The following is a 22,453-nucleotide window of genomic DNA, read 5'->3' as shown; positions in this document are numbered from 1 at the left end:
TCAAACAGATGTATCGACACGCATGCATGAATACACTGTAAAACAATTAAAAATTTGCGATCTAATAATTTTAAGCACATTTTGTATTTGAGGTGAAGGATGAATATTGAACACATTCCATCTCAGGCATCTAGTGCCAGGGTTAGATGCAGAATCAGGTTCTCTCCCACTGTGCCAACAACGTGCTTGAAACACAGCCTCTAAAGGATACCCACTTCTGAACCTATGTATCATTTCTCTGTTTTCCACTCAAACCCTTCTGTGGCTTTGTTAAGTGTAACTACCAATTTATTGCCAGTTAGCACCAAGTTTTTGTTTCTTTATTCATTAATGGGATGAGGGCATTGCTGGCTAGGCAGCATTTATCAGCCATCCCAAGTTGCCCAGAGGGCAGTTCAGAGTCAACTACATTGCTGTGCGTCTGGAGTCTCATGTAGACCAGACCTCACGAGGATGGCAATTTCCTTCCCTAAAGGGGCATTTGTGAGAGGGGCATTTGTGAGCCAGATGGGTTTTTCCAACAATGGATTCATAGTCATCATCAGATTCTTACTTCTAGATATTTTATTGAATTCAAATCCCACCATCTGCCATGGCAGGATTTGATCCCAGGTCACTGGAACATAACCTAGGTCTGGTAAACAGCCCAGTGATAATACGATTAACGGCCTTTGTCAGGTGAAGTGTGAATGCTTGGGATTTCAAATAAACCTGTTGGACTAAAGCCTGGCATCTTGTGACTTCTGACTTTGTCCACCCCATTCCAACACTGGTACCTCCACATCTTACCTACATGGTCACCATTCCAATACCACACTGTCATTCTAGATCTACTTATTTAAGTGAATTTCAAACCACTGTGATGGGATTTGTACTTAAGTCTCTGAACCATTAGTCCTGGCCTCTGGATTCTAGCCCAGGAACATAACCAAAATGCTGCCATGTACAGTATTAATGATTAATTTATAATATTAAAACCCAAGCCATCGCCTTCCCGTGGTGGTAATTTTCTGGCCATGCCTAATGGGAGCCAAGTCAAAAATGGTCCATCCTCAACTTCCTGTTGTACCTTTAACAGTCAATGGACAGGGAGCTTTCAATTCATCAGCTTGAGCCGGATTTGAAAGCAGGTCTTTGCAGGAAAGGAGATTTGATCTTGCTATCCACATCCTGATCTGTCTTACTTTCACACCAAACAATTTGATGAACCTTTATGCAGCTGCAAGATGTATGGCCCACCTCTGCTAGAAACGTTGACATTCCTTTATCCACTTTCTCTGTTGTGCTGATCAGTGTTTGAGGAGCAGAGCAGATAAACCTTTCAGGGGCATTGGCCAATATTCGTGCTCCAATATTGCCCACTTCACCTCCAACATCATCTTTCCGTGCACTCCCACCCCAGACCTCAAGTACACCCAGCTACTTTCCCAGCTGCCAACTCTTGTCTAATTGTCTTTCTGATGGAATTATCACCAAATAAATTATGATAACACTTAATCCAATCTTTGGGAATGTTCAGACAGTCTGTCAAATGGAAGAATAGGAGTGCTGCTTTTCCTCTAAGTGGTATTAGAGTACAGCTACTCTTTAGAAGGACAGTTTTAAAAGCTTTTACAAAAGTAGTTACAAAAGTACAGAAGTAGTGAGAGAAACACATGCTGTCCAAGTTTGGAATGCACTGCCTGGAAGTGTGATAGATGCTGTTACAATTGAGGCATTCAAGATGGCATTGGATGATTGTTACAATAGGAAGAAAGTGTGTGCAGGGCTACAGGGAAAAGGCAGGAGTTTGGCACCACGTCAAAATGCTCAGAGTCAGTGCAGACATGATGAGCAGAATGGGCTCCTTTCATTGCAACAGTTCTGTAACTCTAAGTAGTTCACCTACATGATCTTTGTTGATGTGACCATTATAATGACCTTAAAGTACAGAGGCTCCATAGCTGAGCCTACTCCAGAGTGCACCCTTTCCAACAATGGAGTTCTGGCGAAAGGTGGTTTAACTTTGAGCATTTATTCTGCTTCCATGTCTCCAGGTGAAACTTGAGATGCCGAATATTTCCACCATTTGCTACTTTTCTTTCCGTTGATCAGAAGGCTGAGTTCTCTCCCTTCCTGTAGCGCCTTTGCTATCACCCCCGGCATTCTTAGACAAATTGACAGAAATTGCCCATCAAATGCAGGATCTTCCTGATCTACTCTGGATACATTGACAGAGCTACTGTAAGTTGTCAGCCTCTGGTTTGCAGACTGAGCACTTGCCTGAATGATTTATGTTATCTTATTAATTTAAGCATTTCATGCATTTCTGTTTTTAACCAACCCCCCTGGGGAAATTGTAAACCAAAATAACCAAATTTACTTAATTTTTTTTTCATTTGGCGGTCATTATCAACAAGATTCTGCTTTTTGTGGGTTATGCATTGACATGAAATTAGAACCAATACAAATTAAGCAGGAAGTAGCTGATATTTCAAATGAAAAGGTAAAGTTCATCTTAAACAGTCAATATAACAAAGATGCATTTTATGCAACCCAAGTATTTGCATCATTCGCTGTGTAAATGTGGCACGTCATAGTTAGACATTTCCACAATATGTTGTTGCCTATTACACCTTTGTGTTTCATGGGGCTGACTATTATGTGCAAGGTAGACTTCTACAAATCCTTACTTCTTCGGGTTACAGCTTTCTGGATTGCCTTTTTCGACCAGACAATCAAATGAGTGCACGATTTGGCCTTTGTCAGAAAACTGAGAAATCGGTTGCTCCCTGCTCTGTAGCATTTCTGAGCCAGTCACGCAGCTTTGCAACTTATTCTTTTTTTAGTCATCTCACACAGTACCTTCAGGAGCTCCTGTCTCCTCCTCTGCCACACAGAAAAACTGTCCTCCTCCTCCTCCTACTATCAGTGATATGCTTTGTTTCCTTGCAAAAATTTATGATATCCCTCTTATTGTCTATGACTACTTTCTCCATGTGTGCTGATCAACCTCACCCTCCAACTCCTCTGCTTGTAGCTCAACTTTATATCAACCCGGTTTGTAGCTTCTCCCTTCCTGTTGGTACTGCCGCCAGGTCAAAGGCCACCACCTTATATGGACCAGTATTTCTTGTAATACAAGAAAGTAATTAATTTCTTTAGAATCGATGCACATTTTTAAAGGTTCTTTCTAAACACTATTTAAAAACAATTACAGATTCGACAAAGATTTAAAGAACACATAACTTTTCCTTATTGTATAGTTCTGGGTCAAAAGCTATCACACTGTGGATCATGGCGCACCAAGTTTGTTTTGTTATATTAACAAAATGAATGTAATTATATTCAGTCTTGCTCCAAGTGAGACACAAGTTTATGCATGTAACAATGTACATTTATATTCAACCTTTTAAGATAGACAACCACCTCCAAACAACTGCACACATGTAAAAATTTAACAGAACAGCCCATGAGAAAATTCAGAATACCCAACATTCTTTATGGGGCGGTCCAACAGAGGGGTTGGGAATAGAACTCTGGAAAGTGAGACCATGGCAATTAAAACACGGCCGTCACTGGTGGGTAATGTAAAGGCTAGAGTTGGAGGAAGAGACAGTTCCTACAAGAATATGTTGATAGGGCAGGGTAATGCTGACTTGGAGCAGATGTAAGGGGTCAACTGGCCTGTTTCTGAGCAGCATGCTGCATGTTACTCTGTGTGACATAAAGTGCAACATGAAGAAACACAAAGACCGAGAGAAACTGAATTAACTCTTTCAAAACCATTAGTGAACCAGAGAAATAAGAGGCAGTTTAAGGTTGTACTTTGTCACACTGCAATCTTGCTTCAGTAGACCTTGTCACAGAGCAATGGGATATGAAATCCCTGCCCACAATTATGAACACAGTGGGTTTTGACCTCCTCAAGGGGTGTGCCTGTTGACATGTTTACATTAAGTCATAGAGGTCTACAGCGCAAGCTGCATGAAGCATTACTACAACATTGTCTAAAAAGGCTAACGTGCTAAAATGCTACCTGCCGAATGACTTACCACAAGAATTCTTTGGCTTTGCTTAAATCCATCTTTATAATATTCAAGTCCGTGCTGCCTACTAGGAATCACTTCCAAATATTTTCTCACTTCTCTCCCCAAGTAGGAAGTGCACTGTTCCTTTCCCTGTTGCTATGAAAATGATTATACTCTTTTCTATTCACACGACGTTTCTTTCCACATTAACCTATTTAGACAGAGCTACAGCAATGTGCGAAACAGTGCGCCAACAAAAAAAAAGATGTATGAACTGGTGAGCAACCACAGGAAATGAACCCAACACCCCCATCCCCCCACCGAAAAAACCCATCAGCTTGTCATCTCGGGCTGTGCCATCTGGAAGAAGCAGCAAGCGATGACAAAAAAGATAAGGCAACCTCTCTCCGGGGAAGGAAAGCGGAAACAAGCGTGAGGAATTGACAGAAGGACACGCCACCACAGGCCACTGCTGAAAATCTGCCAGTAACGAATCGCACTGCAGCAGCGGCAGTCGTTTTAGAAACAAAATTTTTTTGCTTCCCGTTTCACCCACAGGAAGTGTGGGGGATGAAGGGGGCCACCATCACAAAGGGGAGACTTTCTCTGAAAGTCCCGTTCGGCAAGATGTTGAATCAGATCTGCACAGATTTACTCCCAACTCCACCTGAAGGTCTGCCGAGTACTTTCACAATTAAAATGAGGTTAAGAGAGAACTTTTTAAAAGGAAAACAGAGGGTTGTGGGAAGTCCTTCCAAAACCTGTGATGTGAACTGAGTCAACGATAGCTTCAATTTTTTTTTGAAAAAGGGGAAGTGGGTAAATATTTGCACTAAAAATCACACGCAGAAAGGTAATTTAAAAAGGGATGGGTGATAGTAGGGGAGGAAGGGATGCTAAGGAAACTCTGTGCCATCACTCTGATCCACACCATGAGCACATTTTGCAAAATTTGGGAAAACTTAGAGGGTTGCAATGCATGATTTTGGAGCAGGAACAGTACTGTTTATCCCACCTTCGGAGAGTCAAAACAGCGGCAGTAGAATTTATAGTCTCTTTCAGTTCTCCCCTCCTAAGTGAAAGCTCACTGGCCAGTGGGCCAAGTAAACTTTTCTACTCCTTTCTTTCTGCGGTATTTCATGACCAAATAAATTGGATCTCAATCACTGTGCAGCACTGCTGCTATAGTAGGATGGTCTGCAAACTCAATGACTGTAGACAAATGTGGAAAAATTGGCTTTGTAACAGATAGAACTGTGTCAATGCCACTGCCCTGGTGCAGTAGGAAAAGTAAACACCATGGTTTTCTAATCATACAGACAATGCATTGTACAGTGCACTGTGCATAGTCTTTGTACAATAACCTCACAAATCTATCTTCCAACATAGATTAAATGCTTAATAAACTGTTACCTTCTTTTCATTGTGCTAGCCTGAATTTCCTCTTCCTGTTTTACCTCAGGAGGGCGGTCACCATTTGCTTTCTCGCTCTCTTTACTATCTTCACTATTTGTAAAAGCCGAGGTCAGTTCTTTCTTAGGTACTCTTGTTGGTGGCAAAGGGATTGTCCTCTTTTCAGCCAAGCGTCCCCGGTTCTATCACACACACACACAAAAAAAAGTCAAAGATCTGAGTTATTCTTTTGCAACAATGCCCAAGCACAAGAATTACCAAAATCAACCGCCTGTCTTTTTGGTCAGAGGTCAAATTGGCACTTCCCACTGCAAACAGGTCATTATCCCCACCCACATTCATCTGTCTCGATAAATACTATATAAAAAAGTCAACCCAGATTAGATCCCAAAATGATGGATTGTCTTTAGCTTCCTAAACATTTTTCATTATTACTTACACTTTAACCAAACTCCACCAAAACAAGTGAATTTTAACTTGGTATTTGAACTCCAAAAAGATACTGAAATGAAACAAGAATTGAAAGCCTATTGCACTATACGTTTCTATCTCGTGTATCCTATCTTAAACAACTTGCACGTTTTGAACTACATTCTATGATCGCATGCCAACATGCAATTGATGTGATCAGTTGAAAGATATTGATATTATTGCCCCTACTAAATGGGCATTTTAAAAAAGTCTCCTTTGCTAGTTGTAATACAATACAATGGGCTCTATACTACCATAATTTCACTTCTTCACATGTTTAAGAAAGAACAGCCCAAATACAGAATAAATTAACCAAAACAATGTTAATCCAATACTCCCTCATTACCTCTTGGAAACTATTAAAAAACCACAAAGCCTAACTTAAGGGCAAAAATAACTTCTAATGATCTACAAGAGATGATATGATTTCAGTCCCAGCACTTCAGTAGATTCCTCATTTGAGGATAGCCATCACTGCCCCAAAATGAACACCACACCAATATTTGCAAAGTAATCACAAAGAAATCAGCCCAAACTGTGCACAAAGTTATTTGTTCTTGCAATAGTTCACCAGTCTTTGAGAAAAATGTTCTGGATTTATTTAACATGCAACAAAAACCTAAAACCTGTGTTCATACTGTAAGTTTTCAATTGAGTTACACATCGAAAAAGAATGTTATTAACCAAAGGTTCGGTGGCTCCGATTTCTTATATTATTGTTCCTTCCTCTTTAAAAGTAGCTTGTGCAGACACCCCCAAATCACAGCCTTCTTTCCTGGACTTTGGGTTGTAACTTCCCTTCAATTCCAAATTGAACTTTCAGTTCAGGCATGCAAGGTCAAGCTCCTGACAGGAAGAGCTCAGGCATTTCTATATCAAAAAACCTAAATTGTTGGAGAAACTCAGCAGGTCTGGCAGTATCTGTGGAGAGAAGGCAGAATTAATGTTTTGAGTCCAGCAACCCCGGTCCAGAACAGATCTGAAGAAGGGTCACTGACAACTTGTTTTTGTTTCAGCCCTTCAGCATCTGAACTTTTTTTGTTTTATCTCTATGCTGTTTAACTTGCACCTTTTATAGTTGGCCTTTTACAACCACTTAACATTTGCAGTATCAATGAGCTTGCATCCAAGGTGGAGCTGGCAACTGACAGAGAATCCCTTATCAACAGCAATCATTATCTGCCCAACAATTCACTCTTACCGACTGCCAAATTACTCCACCTTATACCTCCTTTATTTGGAAATAGAAAATTATAAGATCTCAGCTGTAAGTCCTCTTTCATCATGAACAACACATTTTTTAAAAAATAAATCAACAGGTAGCCCCATTAATGATGAAATGAAGCAGCTTTAATTGACAGATCTGCACGGTTCAGATTGTTTGGCTGCATAACGCTTGAATTCTGCTAAATGAAAAACTCACTTTTATCTGGAAAGTTGCATACTTCCCTGTACAGGTCATTAGTCATGTTGGACACATTACTGAGCAGAATTAAAGGTGCAGAACAGAAACCCACATTATTTCCTACAGCACAGTCTAAATTAAAAAGCGTTCTTCAACAGGGCTCCTAACATTCTCTTCCTGTTAAACGCCTAGTCTTGATTTTAAAAGAAAGTACTTCCACATTGGTCATTTTTCACAGGCCTGATTTTGAAACAGATTAGAGTTGGTGCCCTTTCACTTTGCAGTCAAATTATAGGCTTACTTCTCCCATTTAGACATAACCAGTGTGTACTGAGGTACGGACTTCATTATCGCCTAGGCTTTGAATCATAGGAGGTCAGCTGTGTTGCAATTATATATAGGCCTAATGCATCCTGCACCAATGTAGTCCAAAGACTGCTATGGGACTTGCACCAAACACTAAGCTGTTACTTGTGGCTCTGACCTGGCTTTACATTCCTGTTGTGAAGTAAAGGTGCAGTGGGGTTTCTCACACTGCTGATGGACTGACCTTCTTCTGCAGACTTCTGGCTCCACAATAAAGAAATGTCTTATGCTTGAGCAGAGAAGAAAACTTTCAATTCCAACAAAAACAGCAGCAATAAGGAAACAGATCAAAGGAGCTAAACAAAGCCTGTTTGTTTGTACCACAGTACAACTACAACTTATGGGATAAAGTATACTGGCAAAAAGATGTAATAGGAAGCATGATTATTATTACAGGAAGCTACACCTTCAGCTCATTCTAACCTAACTTGAAGCAAATGGCTCTTTGCTGATAAGTGTCATCATCAGAACTGAACAAATTTGAAGGTCTTTTGTTTCCAAATCCAGTTTGCATTTTTCACATTTGCACCACAAACCATTTCCTTGCTGAGAATACAGGTAGTTTACTCACCCTCCAATCTCTCCAATGCTGCTCAGCAGATAATTACACAGAAAGTAGCCCATCTGCTGTGTTCCCCTCCTTTAGAGAAAGCACCTCACTCACACTTTGTGCCTACACCACCATGGGCTTGACTGTGATTGTGGAACAGTGGGTGGGGACCACACTTAGAACTACATTTGTACATTAGCGAAATCTGTCATCAATGCAGTAACCATTAACCGTGCTGAAATAGCCCGAGGATGGTTTTTGCTTTTACCAGCAGGTGAAATGGTAGGTAAGGCCCTCAATCAAAGAGTTTCCGCTGTGTATGCCAACCCCGACCAGAAGAAGCAAACATTTACATTCTACCCATTGCGAGCTGTGGCCTGATGACCACATGTTCAAGCAAGTTATAGTCATTATTAAAAGGGAGCAGGTAGGATGTTTTTAGTTTTAATGCAGATTGCTTTCAGCACATTCTGAAAACAGTGGCAAAAGCAGAATTGCTTTTTTTTTAAACAGAGAAGCAGATAAGTATTGGAAAAGGAACTATTATAAAAGCAATGGGAAAGGACAACGGGAACAGTGGCCCTCCTTCTGTGCTGTTATATCTTACAGGGATCTCATTTCACCCGGTAGACTCTGTGAAAAACCTACTGGACTGGTGGGCTGTCCCACCTATATTGCACCTCAATTGATTTTAGCTTTTATTGGAGGCATTGCAATGCAAAATCGGACAAGATGTTGTTAAATCGAATCCAGTCAATTTCCTGGCAAGAAGGCTACATTAAAATTAACCCCTGCAATTCTATGTCAGGGATGCTGTTGTTGTCAATATAAACCGTTACATGCTTAACACATTCAGTTGACACTATTTGCAATTTCAGTGAAGGCACAAATTCATTAATACTGAAGAGTTTTAAACACGTGAATTCAAACAGCAAATAGAGAAGTGTTGAACATGCCTGTTATGTGAGCCTGCTAATACTGCAAAAGTAAATTTCTAGGTGACATTCACTACCCATCTATTCACTACTCTTTTCCATTGTAACTGGCATCAGAAAGGAGGAGATGGATTTCATGACTAGTTGCTAATTCTTAAAATTCATTTATAGGATGTGAACCTCACTGGCAGGCCAGCATTTATTGCCTGTCCTTAATTGCCCTTGACAAGGAGGTAGTGAGCTGCTTTCTTGAACCTACCTGCTGTGGATTGGCCTACATTGCCCTTAGGGAGGGAATTCCAGGATGGTGACCCAGAGACAGTGAAGGAACGGTGCTATATTTCCGAGTCAGTATGGTGAGTGGTTTGGAGGGGAATGTGAAGATAGTGGTGTTCTCTTATGTCAGCTGCCCTTGTCCTTCTAGATGGAAGTGGTTGTGGGTTTGGAAGGTGCTGTCTGAGGATGGGTGGTGAATTTCCGCAGCACATCTTGTAGATAATACACACTGCTGCTAATGAGTGTCCATGGTGGACGGAGTGGATGCTTGTGGGCAGGGTGCCAGTCATGCAGGCTGCTTTGGCCTGAATGTTGTCAAGCATCTTGTGTCGTAGGAGCTGCGTTCACCCAGGCAGATGGTATTAAAGTCGTAACATAGCGCAGAAACAGACCATTCAGCCGTACCAGATCTTGTCAGCATTTATCTGCCACCTTTCTTTGATATCAGAACCTGCCATTTGTTTCTCCCTCATACAGCTATGCAGCATCACCTTAACACATCACTAAAGGTAAGCATGTCATTGTCCCAGTAGTGAATTTAACCTGAGGATCACCACACTTCAGGTAAACGGGTGAGATCTAGAAGGGAGAGCCAACGTGGCAACCTCGGCTGGTATGGGAATTGAACATACACTGTTACTATCATGATGCTTTACAAACCCATCTTTCAGCCATCTGAGCTAACCAACCCCACCAACACACAACACTTCAACCACTTCCTAGGGAAGGGAGTTCATTCTCACCACTCTGCAGATGAAAATGTGTTTTTGGTGGCTGTCATGATGATAATGGTCCCTTGTGACGCTCTTTTATCCTCAAAGAAGAAATATTCTCTCTGAATCCAGCTTACAGAACTTTTTTCTGAGTTACCAATTTGTACTGAGCTACACCCCATCCTGAGCACATTTGAAACTTGGGCGTGCAGGCTGGACGATTTTCCATCCATTCAAGGATGAGCCAAAATTCCCAATTTCACACCCCCAACTGGTGCAATTTCCTCACAGGAACGCAGACACCCCATTTATTTCAGAAACCCACCAACCTCATCCCGCCTCCTTATTAACCTGTCCGTCTACCTTGGACCGACCTATCCCTTCCCTAACTCCCCACCTACATTCACCTTAACTGGCTCCAGCCCCACCTCTTTGACCTATCTTCTCCTTTTCACATCTTCTATCCGCCTTCCCCTCTCTTCCTATTTTATTTCAGAATCCCTTCTCCTCCCCCATTTCTGAAGAAGGGTCCTGACCCAAAAAGTCAGCTTTCCTGCTCCTCTGATGCTGCACGGCCTGCTGTGTTCATCCAACTCTATACCGTGTTCTCAGATTCTCCAGCATCAGCAGTTCCTACTATCTCTAAATGAAATGATTCCTTTGTGGAATGACATTCAGCAGCTGTGATGTGGAGGTGCCGGTGTTGGACTGGGGCAGACAAGGTTAGATCACATGACATCAAGTTATAGTCCAACAGGTTTACTTGAGATCGCAAGGTTTGAGAGCACAGCTCCTTTGTCAGGTGCAGTGAGAGAGGAGCACACAGAACACAGTTTATAGGCAGAGAGACAAAAGGATCATACAATTGGTGTGAGTGGAGTGCCACACAATAAGTCTCTGCAGGTTGGCCAGTGAGTGAAATGTCAACAGCTGAATTACCAGTTAAGGGATGAACTATAATCCAAATAAGTGAGGCAGAAAGATAATTACAAAAAATTAAAAATAAGTGGTGCTAGAGGCAAACCAAATGACTGGAATAACATAATAGCTATAAGAGTCACATGCCAAAAGTCTAACCAAAGTAATAAGTAATTCAAAACTGTACAAACTAATTAAGGAAGAGAAGCTCTTATACCTATCATGTTATTCCAGTCATTTGGTTTGTCTCCAGCACCACCTTATTTTTAATTTTTTGTAATTATCTCTCTGCCTCATTTAATCAGATTATAGGTGATCCGTTCACTGGTTATTCAGCTGTTGACACTTTACTCACCATCTAACACACTTGGTCACCTGCAGAGATTATTAACGGGCACTCTACTCACATCAATTGTATGATGTTTTGTTCTCTCTGCCCTTGGTCAATCTGCCTATAAATTCTGTGTCTGTGTGCTCACCTCTCTCACTGCACCTGACGAAGGAGCTGTGCTCCGAAAGCTTGTGATTTCAAATAAACCTGTCAGACTATAACCTGGTGTTGTGTGACTTCTGACTTGGATGTGGAGCAGGAAACATACCGACTGCAGGAGCCAACAGTACGAAAGCCAGATGGTTCAAAACATTCCAGCCAAAACTATAATACATAAATATTGACTTGCACCAGTTGAATTGCAAAGCGGCACAGCCCAGAATACTCCATTTTTTGTTACGAATGGGAAGTAAACGAAGGAGTGACACAAAGTGTGCAGTTTCTCTCTCTCTCTCTGCACAAGGAGCAAGGAGCTGCATGATTGAATTGGAGGAATATAAACTGTACTTTCATCATATGGTATTGCCATTGAAGTAACAGCGAGGTGTACAGTGAATCCTGGAAAAAACTATTTATTTGCAACTTACACCAAATACCATATTCAGGTAAAAATGCCTGTTACAGAATAACACTTTTACAGCAGAAAGAATTTCATTATAAATTCCTAACAATGTTATGGCAGGCTGTTGCCTTGCCTTTGCAACTGAATGATACCAATGTCAGCAAAGCTCAGATAACTGTGAGCTAGATACCTCTGGCAGGCTGAGCTGAAGGTTACAAATTTAGCCTTTTTTTTTGCATTACTCAGTTTCCCTCATCCATCCATCCACCCTCTTCAAGGCCTCTAGTCTGTGCATGACCTTTATCAGATACAAGGGTCAGACAGTCCAGGACAGGAGACGTCTCTGAAAGCACCTTTGATGTCACTTAGAAAAAAGACCACCCAACAAGCCAAACACTGGTATCAAAGCAAGACAGAAAATCACGAAGTAAAGGTTAGGGTAGAGAGCATTCTCAGTGCACCTCTCTAAGCAAAGGCACAGCTTAACCAGCTCTTAAGTAAATAGGTTATTTTGGCAAATTTGTTTGAGTGGTGGGGGGGGGGGGGGGGGGGGTGCTACCGTAGCTGTACCATTTCTTGAAAGCGGCCAACAATTGTACATATGAAACATTACACACGGTTTGGCTTTGTTGGGGGTGGGGGGAGGAGTGGGGACAGTGTAATTCCTATGAAGATATTTCCAATAAATTGGCTTCTGCTTTTGAACCTCAGCTTGACAGTCAGTTCTCACTATAACATGTCCTTTGACATTAGTTGACAGGTAAATTAGACAACCACACATTGAGTACATAGATGTTAGTCATCCTGAAGCGTGTTCATTTCTGAGTGCCTTTGATGGCTGGAATGAACTATGATTTTTCAGCACAGGAAGTGGCCACATCATGCAAGAGTGAACATGCAAAAGTACCTCATTTACAGAAAAAAATATACAGACACCAGCTCAATTTCTCAGCCATAGAGCGCTTGCTCTATGGATTAAAATATCCAGTTGGTAATACATTGCTTGACAGAATGGCAGTCAACTATTGGAGGGTCACCTACATTAGGGCGGCACGGTGGCTCAGTGGTTCGCACTGCAGCCTCACAGCACTAGGGACTCGGGTTCAATTCCCGCCTCAGGCGACTGTCTGTGTGGAGTTTGCACGTTCTCCCCGTGTCTGCATGGGTTTCTTCCGGGTGGTCCGGTTTCCTCCCACAGTCCAAAGATGTGCAGGCTAGGTGGATTGGCTGTGCTAAATTGCCCATAGTGTTCTGGGGTTATAGGGGGATGGGTCTGGGTGGGATGCTTCAAGAGGCGGTATGGACTTATTGGGCCGAAGGGCCTGTTTCCACACTGTAGGGAATGTAATCTAATCTATACCACATTCCTTGGCAAATTTCCATTGAACAGATTTTAAAAAGCAGCTCACAAAGGACAGCTTCAACTGCAAAAGCATAACGCAAAAACCTCCATTAGGCAGGGAAGGTGGTGGCTCACCAGTAATGTTTAGTAGCCTGGTACTCCTGAACCTAAAGCTAATGTTCTGGAGGTAAGGGTTTAAACTCCCAATGTGGCAGGTGGTGAAATTTGAGTCAAAATAAATTAGTCCACTGGTGAGCATTGTCATGAAAACCCATCTGATTCACTGATGTCCTTTACAGAAGGAAATCTACCATCTCACATCTAGCCAGCAACACGTATACTCCATGAGTAGATAAAAGAACATACATCCTACCTCAGCATTCAAACTTTCACTGTCTGAAATTCAAGGATACAATCATTAAAAAGCTCAAATCGCCAAACCATCAAAATATGTCATTTATGTCAAAATATTTCAGAGTTCTGCAACTGCAGTGTGTACCGTCTACAAGACACACTGCAGAAATTCATCAAAGATCCTTAGACAGCACCTTCCAAACCAAATGACCACTTCCGTCCAGAATGTCAAGGGCAGCAGATACATGGGGACACCACCATCTGCAAATTCCCCTCCAAGCCACTCACCATCCTGACGTGGAAATATATTGCTTTTCATTCAGTGTTGCTGGATCAAAATCCTGAAACACCCTCCCAAACAGCATTGTAGATCCACATGCAGCACATGGATAATATAGTGATTGTAGTGAGGTCAGCTAAGTGGACCTCATGGAATACAAGTGCCCCGACTGGGGTTATTAATCTGGTTCAATCAGCAAGTCCCACCTGACAGATATAAACAGGAGTGTCAGAGGGTCTGTCCACTCAGAGCTGGCTCTGAGGAAGCTGGATTAGTGTCAAACACTCTCTATGTGTAAATAAGGGATGAAACAAATGTAGAAAATGATGGAAAAGCTCAGCAGGTCTGGGAGAATTTGTGGACAGAAACCGGAATTACTTGGGTCACTCATCCCGAAACGTTAACTCTGTTTTCTCTCCATAGATGCTCTTCCAGACCTACTGAGCTTTTCCCGCAATTTCTGATTTACAACATCCACAGTTCTTCTGGTTTTTATTTTGTAAATAAAGGGTGACTTGGCGATGGGATACTGTCTTCAGTGGAGTTATTTCAGGCTGGAGCTGTTCAAGAAGGCAGCTCACCACAACCTTCTCCAGGGTGTCTATGAATGGGCAACAAATGCTGGCCTAACCACTTCCCATGAGTGAATAAAAGTAATTTTCCTGCTGCAAGTTTGGAGTAGTTATATAAACCACCTTCCAATTGGAATGCAGTAAAACCTCTGCTATCTGCCACATTGTATTGAATAATTAAAATTGGCCAATAAGCAATTGTCCTAAAATACCCATGAACCCAGTGGACCTAAAGTTGCTTGCAGTCCAGTGTTGACAAATGACAAAATTTGTCAAATTTGGCAAAATTCCAACCTGATTTATAGATACGAACAATTTCAAAGATCTACTCAGGACCATTTCAAAAAAATAAGGTCATTCAAACCAAGGTCCCTGCCAAGAGTCCACGCCCAGGAGCAACTGTATGACTCTTATTATAGACAAGATGCTGATAGTGGAAAAAGCAAAGTACCAATGGCTCAGTACAATCCTACTGTCGCCAGTTTTTGAGTCTCGCACAACATGCCATCAAGTGTCTATTATGCAAAGGATTTGGAATGGGTTAAAGGCAATTCAGTCGTGCATTCCAAATCTATAAGACTGAATCCCATACCTTCTGGGAATCCATGATCTGCTCCATAACAAGGAGACTGATGACAACTGACATTTGTGACTGATACCATCGCGGTTGAGAGTTTAACTGCAGTCTTATACCAATAGGTGCACTGGTTCCACCACACAAAAATAACGCTTCTAATTCAGAAGACCACACTTCAAGAGGGCCAGGTTGAATGTGAAAAGATTGGAAATGCTATTTGAGACAAGAGGGCACCCAGGGTTCAGATTTCATAAGTGAGCCTTGGGCACAGCAAAGTTCCATTTCTAAAGACAGTCATTAATTCAGGGAAGAAAATCCAAGTCAAGAATATGATCAGCATTGTCCTAAATACAATCACTGACATCTCGGAAATAAAATTTTACCAATAAGCAACAAAACTATTTGACCATGCTTTAAAGTAATCCAGTAGCGATTTCCATTTTCAACCTTTCGATTAGGGCCAGTCATAATTCAATTAGTTGAATTATGACCAGTACTCATTTATTTTTTATTCTTTCATAGAATGTGGGTGTCGCTGGCTGAGACAGCATTCATTGCCATTCCTAATTGCCTTTGAAAAGGTAAAAGGTGAGCTGCCTTCTTGAACTGCTGCTGTCTCTAGGGGACTAGGTACACCTACGGTGCTGTCAGGACAGCGAAAATTAAAACTGCATCTCTTGCTCTGTTTGCCACCTCTAACTTTTCAACTGAATTAAACTGATCTGCATTTTTACTTGCAAAAATGGTGACTGCACCCATTAGCCATTGAATAGTTTTCCTCCTCTCCAAGGAAATTCAATGCCAATTAAGTCCCTTCATTTAACAAAGTGGTAATTTAGTTCTCAATACAGCCTGATGTTGTTATAATTCCATGGCCAGTTACAAATATAAAACCTTAGATACATGTTTTGTATGAGCATTACCTGAGAAAAGGTGATGCAATCCAGCGGCCCATTTATAATTGAGCTACAGTGCTAAAACATCACTGCAGCCCAGCCACAAGTTTCACTTGGAGCTAAGAATTAATGATGCTTCCATGGCATGTGACAGAAGAGATTATGATATTGGAGGAAAGCTAGTGCCGATTAAATTGACAATATTTGTATCCAGAAGGTGAAAATAAAACATTGCCACAATTATGACACCAATTCCCAGACCAGGTGAATGCTAATTTGCAATATTGTGCTCACAGCCCACTTGCATTCAGAACGTACCAACAAACCACCATGAAAAATCTGGGAATATTGACTCCATGAAGAGAGAAATTCCAAGTTATTGTTCATTTGAACACAAACTACAGTGCCATTAGCAACATCAGCAGATATCACACAGGCCTGACAGACCATGAAAGGTATTGGTGAGCTGCATGGAATAGTTTACAAGGCCATTTCGGAGGGCTGCTAAGATTGGACCATTTTGCCGTGGGTCTGAAATCACCATATAAGTCAGATTAGCCAAGGGTGGTAGATTTCCTTCCCAGGTAGGGACATAAATGGACCAGATGGGTTTTTATGACAATCTGGCAGTTTCATAGTCATCGTGATTGCCGGCTTTTTAATTCCACATTTCATTCCAGATTGGAGGTGGCACGGTGCCTTCGTGGTTAGCAGTGCTGCCTCACAGTGCCAGCTACACAGGTTCTATGCCACCCTCGGGCGACCGTCCATGTGGAGTCTGCACAGTCGCCCTGCGTCTGCATTCCTCTACGTGCTCCGGTTTCCTCCTGCAGTCCAAAGATATGCAGCTTAGGTGGATTGGCTATGCTTAATTGCCCATTGTATCCAGGGATGTGTAGGGCATATGGATTATCTATGGGAAATGCAGGGTTAGAGGGATGGGGTGGGTTTGGGTGGGATGACCTTCAGAGGGTCGGTGTGGACTTGATGGGCTGAATGGTCTGCTTCCACAATATGGGGATTCTAATGATTTCATTAATTGAATGAAACATTCCCAGCTGTCATGTGATTTGAACCTGGTCATTAGCCCAGGCCTCTCACTGACTTACTAGTCTAGTAACATATGCACGATCATACCCTTCATATTTAAGGGTAAAGGCCTGTAACGAGAATTTCTTGAAACTTGTGCACTGCACCTAATATTTTAGCAAGCACTTTCCCCATTGTGGAGTGGCGATTTTATTCTCAACCACTAGGTTCCAAGTAGCACCTCAAAATTGATAAAATAGTACATTGTCTAAGCACAGCAATTTTTCTCATGATCAATTGTGAGATATCACTTGACAAACACAAGACAATCATCATGAAATGTTTCATTTGTAAGCGTGGCTTTAATCACACATCCCCACATGGTGCACCCCAAGTGATGTCCTGAAAACCAGCTGCTTCCAGATAAAAGTATTGAAAACTTTTTTCAGCCATTTTTTTTTTCTCCACAATTGTTGCAGCATGTTTTCTTGGAATGTTTTTACTGGCTATGACCTTATCTTGCGATTCAGATGTGACAACTACTTTGACACTCGATCTTACTGCGAGGATTCTCAGAAGGTTTTGTTGAAATTTCCACCATGTAACTTGGAGACTATTTTTTATTCACAACTTAATGACTTAGAAAAAAATTAGCCTTCCATTCTAGTATAATCAGACTGAAGCCCTGTCTGTCCCTTCAGGAGGCTGTAAGGGGCCCTACAGCAGTATTTCTTCCCAAGAGCACAGGAGTTATCGCTAGCATTTTGCCCAATCATATCCACCATTAACACCACAAACAACAATAGTCATCAGCACTCTACAATTTGTGGGATCTTGCTGTTTGCAAGTTGCTGGCACACTTCCTACAACAGTGACTACACGATTTAAAAGCACTTTTATGGTTGGAAATGCTTTGAGACATCTGGCAGGCATGATAGATGCAATATAAATGCAAGTCTTTTTCTTCTTTTAATAATGTAGATTTTTCTACATAAAACTTTGAAGAATCGACTTGCAAGCCATTTCAATGTCAGCCAAATGTTATAACACAGCATTCATAATCCAGCTGCCTAATAAATGAATATTTCACACTGAAATCACATCCTCAGCTGGATTTAGTTTCTGCTATTACAATAATCTAAAAGTGTTTGCTTGCTTGCTTGTCATTAGGCACCAGAAAAAGTGGCCCCACTGTTTGCCAAGAAACAATTGAATTACATTGACTTATAATCTCCACCTTGCTGTCAAAGCATAGTACAGAGTACATCCTCTCACAAGGGAGTTGGGTGAATCAACAAGGCACTGATGAAACACCTTACTGCATTTTACTCCAGGTGCTGCATTTAGATGATTCTATAGTGCAAGTTATCTGTCTGTCTGCCTTAAGTGGGAGGAAGTTGCAACTTTGGGAGATCTAAAATGAGGAGAACAGTCTTTTAAAAGGTGGCAAGACATCCCATGTTGCTTGACAGGGGCATTATTGATTGAAATTTGATACTGAGCTACATAAGATGATATTAGGTCAGATGATCAAAAGCTGGGTCAAAGAAGTTAAGAAGAGTTTTAAAGGGGAAAGAGAAAAAAGCCAACTTATTAAAAAATACTGTTTAAAACTAAATGAGCACCAGGAAAAGAATGTTGGCATTTTTCTGCTCCCAGTGTAGTGCAAATGTTTACACTTCAAACAGAATCTGCCTCATAGAATTGTGTAAACAAGACGAGCAACAAGAGAGGCAAATCTTCCAATCAGGCTAAGCTCAGCATGGGCATGCCCCTTCCACGCACCGCCCACCAGGTACAATACTGGGGATTTAGTACAAATGCTTTCTGGAGACTGTTTAATTGATCCCAGCGATGCAGAGGCCTCTTCGCAGACAAGCAGCCAAGAACAAACTGCTGCCATAGATTCTGATCAATTAGGAGCCAGGAGCCAAAAGATTTCTGAAGAGTGGCAGCACAGAAATCAAGGCCACTAGTCAAAACAGGTGCAAGCCTTGCGTATGTGTAAATTAAACAGCAACCTTGAAAATCAATTCTCTGAGGATGTTTCAAACTCTCTGTATTTTCACAGATTGCAGGTCTTAAATCATCCATGGCTGACAAAGTGCAGAAGTATCTATCGCATTGGGATCTACTGCAGGGTAATAAAACGAGGCTTGACTGTCTACGGCCAGGTTTCAGAATGCCAGTCTTGTTCCACATGAAGGAGACCCTTCAACTGGAGACACTCATTTGTACTTGCAAACAAATAGAGCACAGAATACAAGTTCTTCCAAATAAGAAAGCAAAAATGAACCAGTTTTTCCAAGGGGAACTGTGATATATAAGTGAAGCAATAAAATCCAGTTTAATGCTGTTTCCTTTCAGATATACAATTCTCACTTCCCAACTCTTTTTTTTAAAAAAAAGCTGTTATAACAAAATGTTCCTTTCTTCATCCCAGACTCTTAATTGCTCAGGGCATGTAACATATATGGGGTTTTCAAAAGTGCCAAAACAGATTCAGCATTCAAAAATTTAAAATATTATGCTGTGCAAAAAGGCTGAAGCATATCTGGTTACCTGCCTAATACATAATTTGTAATGATCAAATGCTTTCACAAAAGGTAAAATTATATTACATATCCTTCCAAAGCACACTTTACTGATTTAAAAAAAACAAAATGCATTAAAAAAGGCACAAGTAGTGCCTTGCACATGATCCTGAGGTGGTGCGATTAAATTCAGCTTTATAGAAAATTGGAGAATACAACTGTAATGTACTTACTCACTTAAGCTCACAACAATGCAAGATAAAATGAATGAAACACTTTGTAAAGTAGGGAGGAAATGGCTTTAATTTATAGATTGGTCTAACACTATCTGTGTTTACATTTCTTTGTTATCAACCGTTTAAAACTCTACTGTTCCTTTCTTAACTCTGTTGTATTACAGTTTAAAGCAATATAAACTGTGGATAGTTTTGTCATCACCAACATTTGGCACAACGGAGAACTGTCAGCTTGACAAGAGTGAAACAATGATTTTTAAAACAATTGCAAAATGGGTAACCTACAGTTTCAAACATAGCAATGAAGCATAACAGCATTTTTAATCAACTGCTATGTCATGCATGTTCTTGAAAGTATACTTTCCTCTAGTAACCATCACAAATTTCACTGCAATTATCTACTTATAGATAGACTGAGTTCAAAAATCAGCCTGAGATCTCTTTTACTCTGCCGGTTGTGTGTCCAACCCCGATAATTGGTGCGTTGCCCCCTGACAAAATATCAACTTGACCTCAACCCTTTGCCTTTTTCAACTGCCACTAGGGGGTGTGAAAGAGCAATAAGGTTGGGGGTGTGACTCTCCTCTCTTCCTGCCCTGAAGCTCAGACCACAAGCTCACCAGCTGAATGATGCACTTAAACTGCAGGCCCTCAACCTAACCAGGCTCTAACATTACACTCAGAAGCATAAACTCTCCAACAAACTGACATGTAAAAAATAGAATAATAAAACAAAAGGATGCTGGAAATCAGGAAAGTATGCAGATACTGTTGGAAAAACTCAGCATGTCTGTGGAGAGAAAGCAAAGTTAATATTTTGGGTCCAGTGACCCTTCTTCGGAAAATACAGACTTAAAAAATAATGCTCGTAACTGCATTCTTATACAAGCATGATCCATTCTATCTCCCAACTGGTGTGCAAATATGTCACTGAATATTGGTACCATCCTTAGATTGGAAGTCCCATTCCCAGAACCTGCAGCAATGCCTATTTTCAGAAGAGGTAGCAGCAGAGGCTGTACCAATCTCCTCAGTTCTCCTATTCCAGAAATAGTGGGGAGAGAAAATAAGCTGAGAATCCCAAGAATGTACTTGGCAGTTGGCTTCTCTATTCTTTGCTAACACTCTTGGAAAGTAGCCAGTCAAAAAAGGAACCTGGGAGGGCACCAGGGCTAAGAGAGGTAGGAAAATCCATAAAGGAGGGGAGAAGGCAAGTAAATCAGAGAGTCGGAACAATCAGCAGTTAAGGTCATTAAGAAAAAACATTAAGCCAACTGCAGCCTTTAATTCATTAATAATTAACAAACTCAGTATTTCACACATTTTCTTCTCTTCACTTCAAATTTGAAGCCAAACAGTACCTTAAACAGAGCTGAACAACAATATTAAATGAATTGTTGCCCTCAAAATACTAATGGTTTATCCTGTGGTGGGCAGGTGAAAAAGCAGATTGTTATATATTTTATGGCAGAGTTGTCAGCCACCTCAACTGAATTATGTTCAAGAATAGCTTTCTGATTTTAGTATCGAGAATCATGGATTCCCTACAATGCAGATAGAGGCCATTCAGCCCATCAAGTCTACACTGATCCTCTGAAGGGGATCCCAACCCCATAACCCACAATTACCATGGCTAATCTAGCCCATCCCTGACATTATGACACAATTAAGCATGACAAATCTACTTAGACTGTGGGAGGAAACTGGAGCATGCATATGAAAGCTATAGAGATACAGAAAGATTATGCAAACACCACACAGTCACTCAAACCTAGGACTCTGGCATTGTGAGGCAGGCGTGCTATCCAGTGAGCCACTGTGCCACTCCTTAATAGCATGTTCCTTTAATTACCATGACAGCAATGTAGCAATTAGAGCTAACTAGGGATTTTATTGAAAATTGCCACAAATTAAAGGTGTATTGAAATCCCTAGCATTCAAAGGGCAGATTTAAATCTCAGTCCATTCGTAAAATCACATTCAGCTGTTACTAAGTGGATAGGTTAGATCGCAACGGGTAACATTCGATTGGAAAGTCACTGTTCAAGCATAGCTTGCTGTTACGCTGTCATTTTAATGTTTTAAAATTTTTTTTTCCTAAAATGTCTTGCATCTGATGTGCGCATGGAGTCCGTTATCTACCACAACCACTGTGCATGCCAATTTTCCTCCTTGTTGCTTCTCTGCTTTCTGTTTAGTTTTAACATTTCCTACTCCCCAGCCAATTTAAATTCAAAACCTTTCTCCTTGCTGCCCTTTCCCACGCTGGCATAATACTGTTGGTATTTGTAGTCCATGGGACTTTGAATTTCTGTTCAAATTTCAGCAATGGATTTTACTACTTCTTTATCTTGCTGGGTCAAACTATTTAACAATACTTGAAGAGCCTTCCTCTCCTGGACTGCAGCAGCTACAGGGAGACAACCTCCCATTTTGTCCTCAAGGGCAGCTAGGAGTAGACACTAAAACAAAGGAAGCTTTGGTCAAACTTTTGCTTCCTTGTTCTAATACTTCCTTCTATGTCTGTAATTTGACTTCTTTTCCATAATGCTCCTTAAGCACTTTGGGACACTGTAGCATGAAGCAGTGTAGTAACTGTAAATTATAGTTTTAGATTTGATTTTCAAAATAGAAGCAAATTTATGCGGACCACTTCTGTCAAGGATTTTTTTTCACATAGGGT

At 41.1% G+C, this 22,453-nt stretch overlaps 1 protein-coding gene across 6 annotated transcripts in view; it reads right to left on the bottom strand.

The window, feature by feature from the left end:
* The window catches only part of samd11 (sterile alpha motif domain containing 11), a 298,185-nt gene that overhangs the window by 216,996 nt on the left and 58,736 nt on the right, over nt 1-22,453 (bottom strand). For all 6 annotated transcript variants that reach the window (XM_059655663.1, XM_048561832.2, XM_048561833.2 and 3 more), the window contains exon 3: nt 5,424-5,605. In XM_059655663.1, the coding sequence (XP_059511646.1) occupies nt 5,424-5,605 (182 nt within the window). The remainder of the gene's footprint in view (nt 1-5,423; nt 5,606-22,453) is intronic.

Source organism: Stegostoma tigrinum, chromosome 28 (assembly GCF_030684315.1).
Source record: "Stegostoma tigrinum isolate sSteTig4 chromosome 28, sSteTig4.hap1, whole genome shotgun sequence".
Classification (NCBI taxonomy): domain Eukaryota; kingdom Metazoa; phylum Chordata; class Chondrichthyes; order Orectolobiformes; family Stegostomatidae; genus Stegostoma; species Stegostoma tigrinum.
This window is presented reverse-complemented; position numbering and strand designations above follow the sequence as displayed.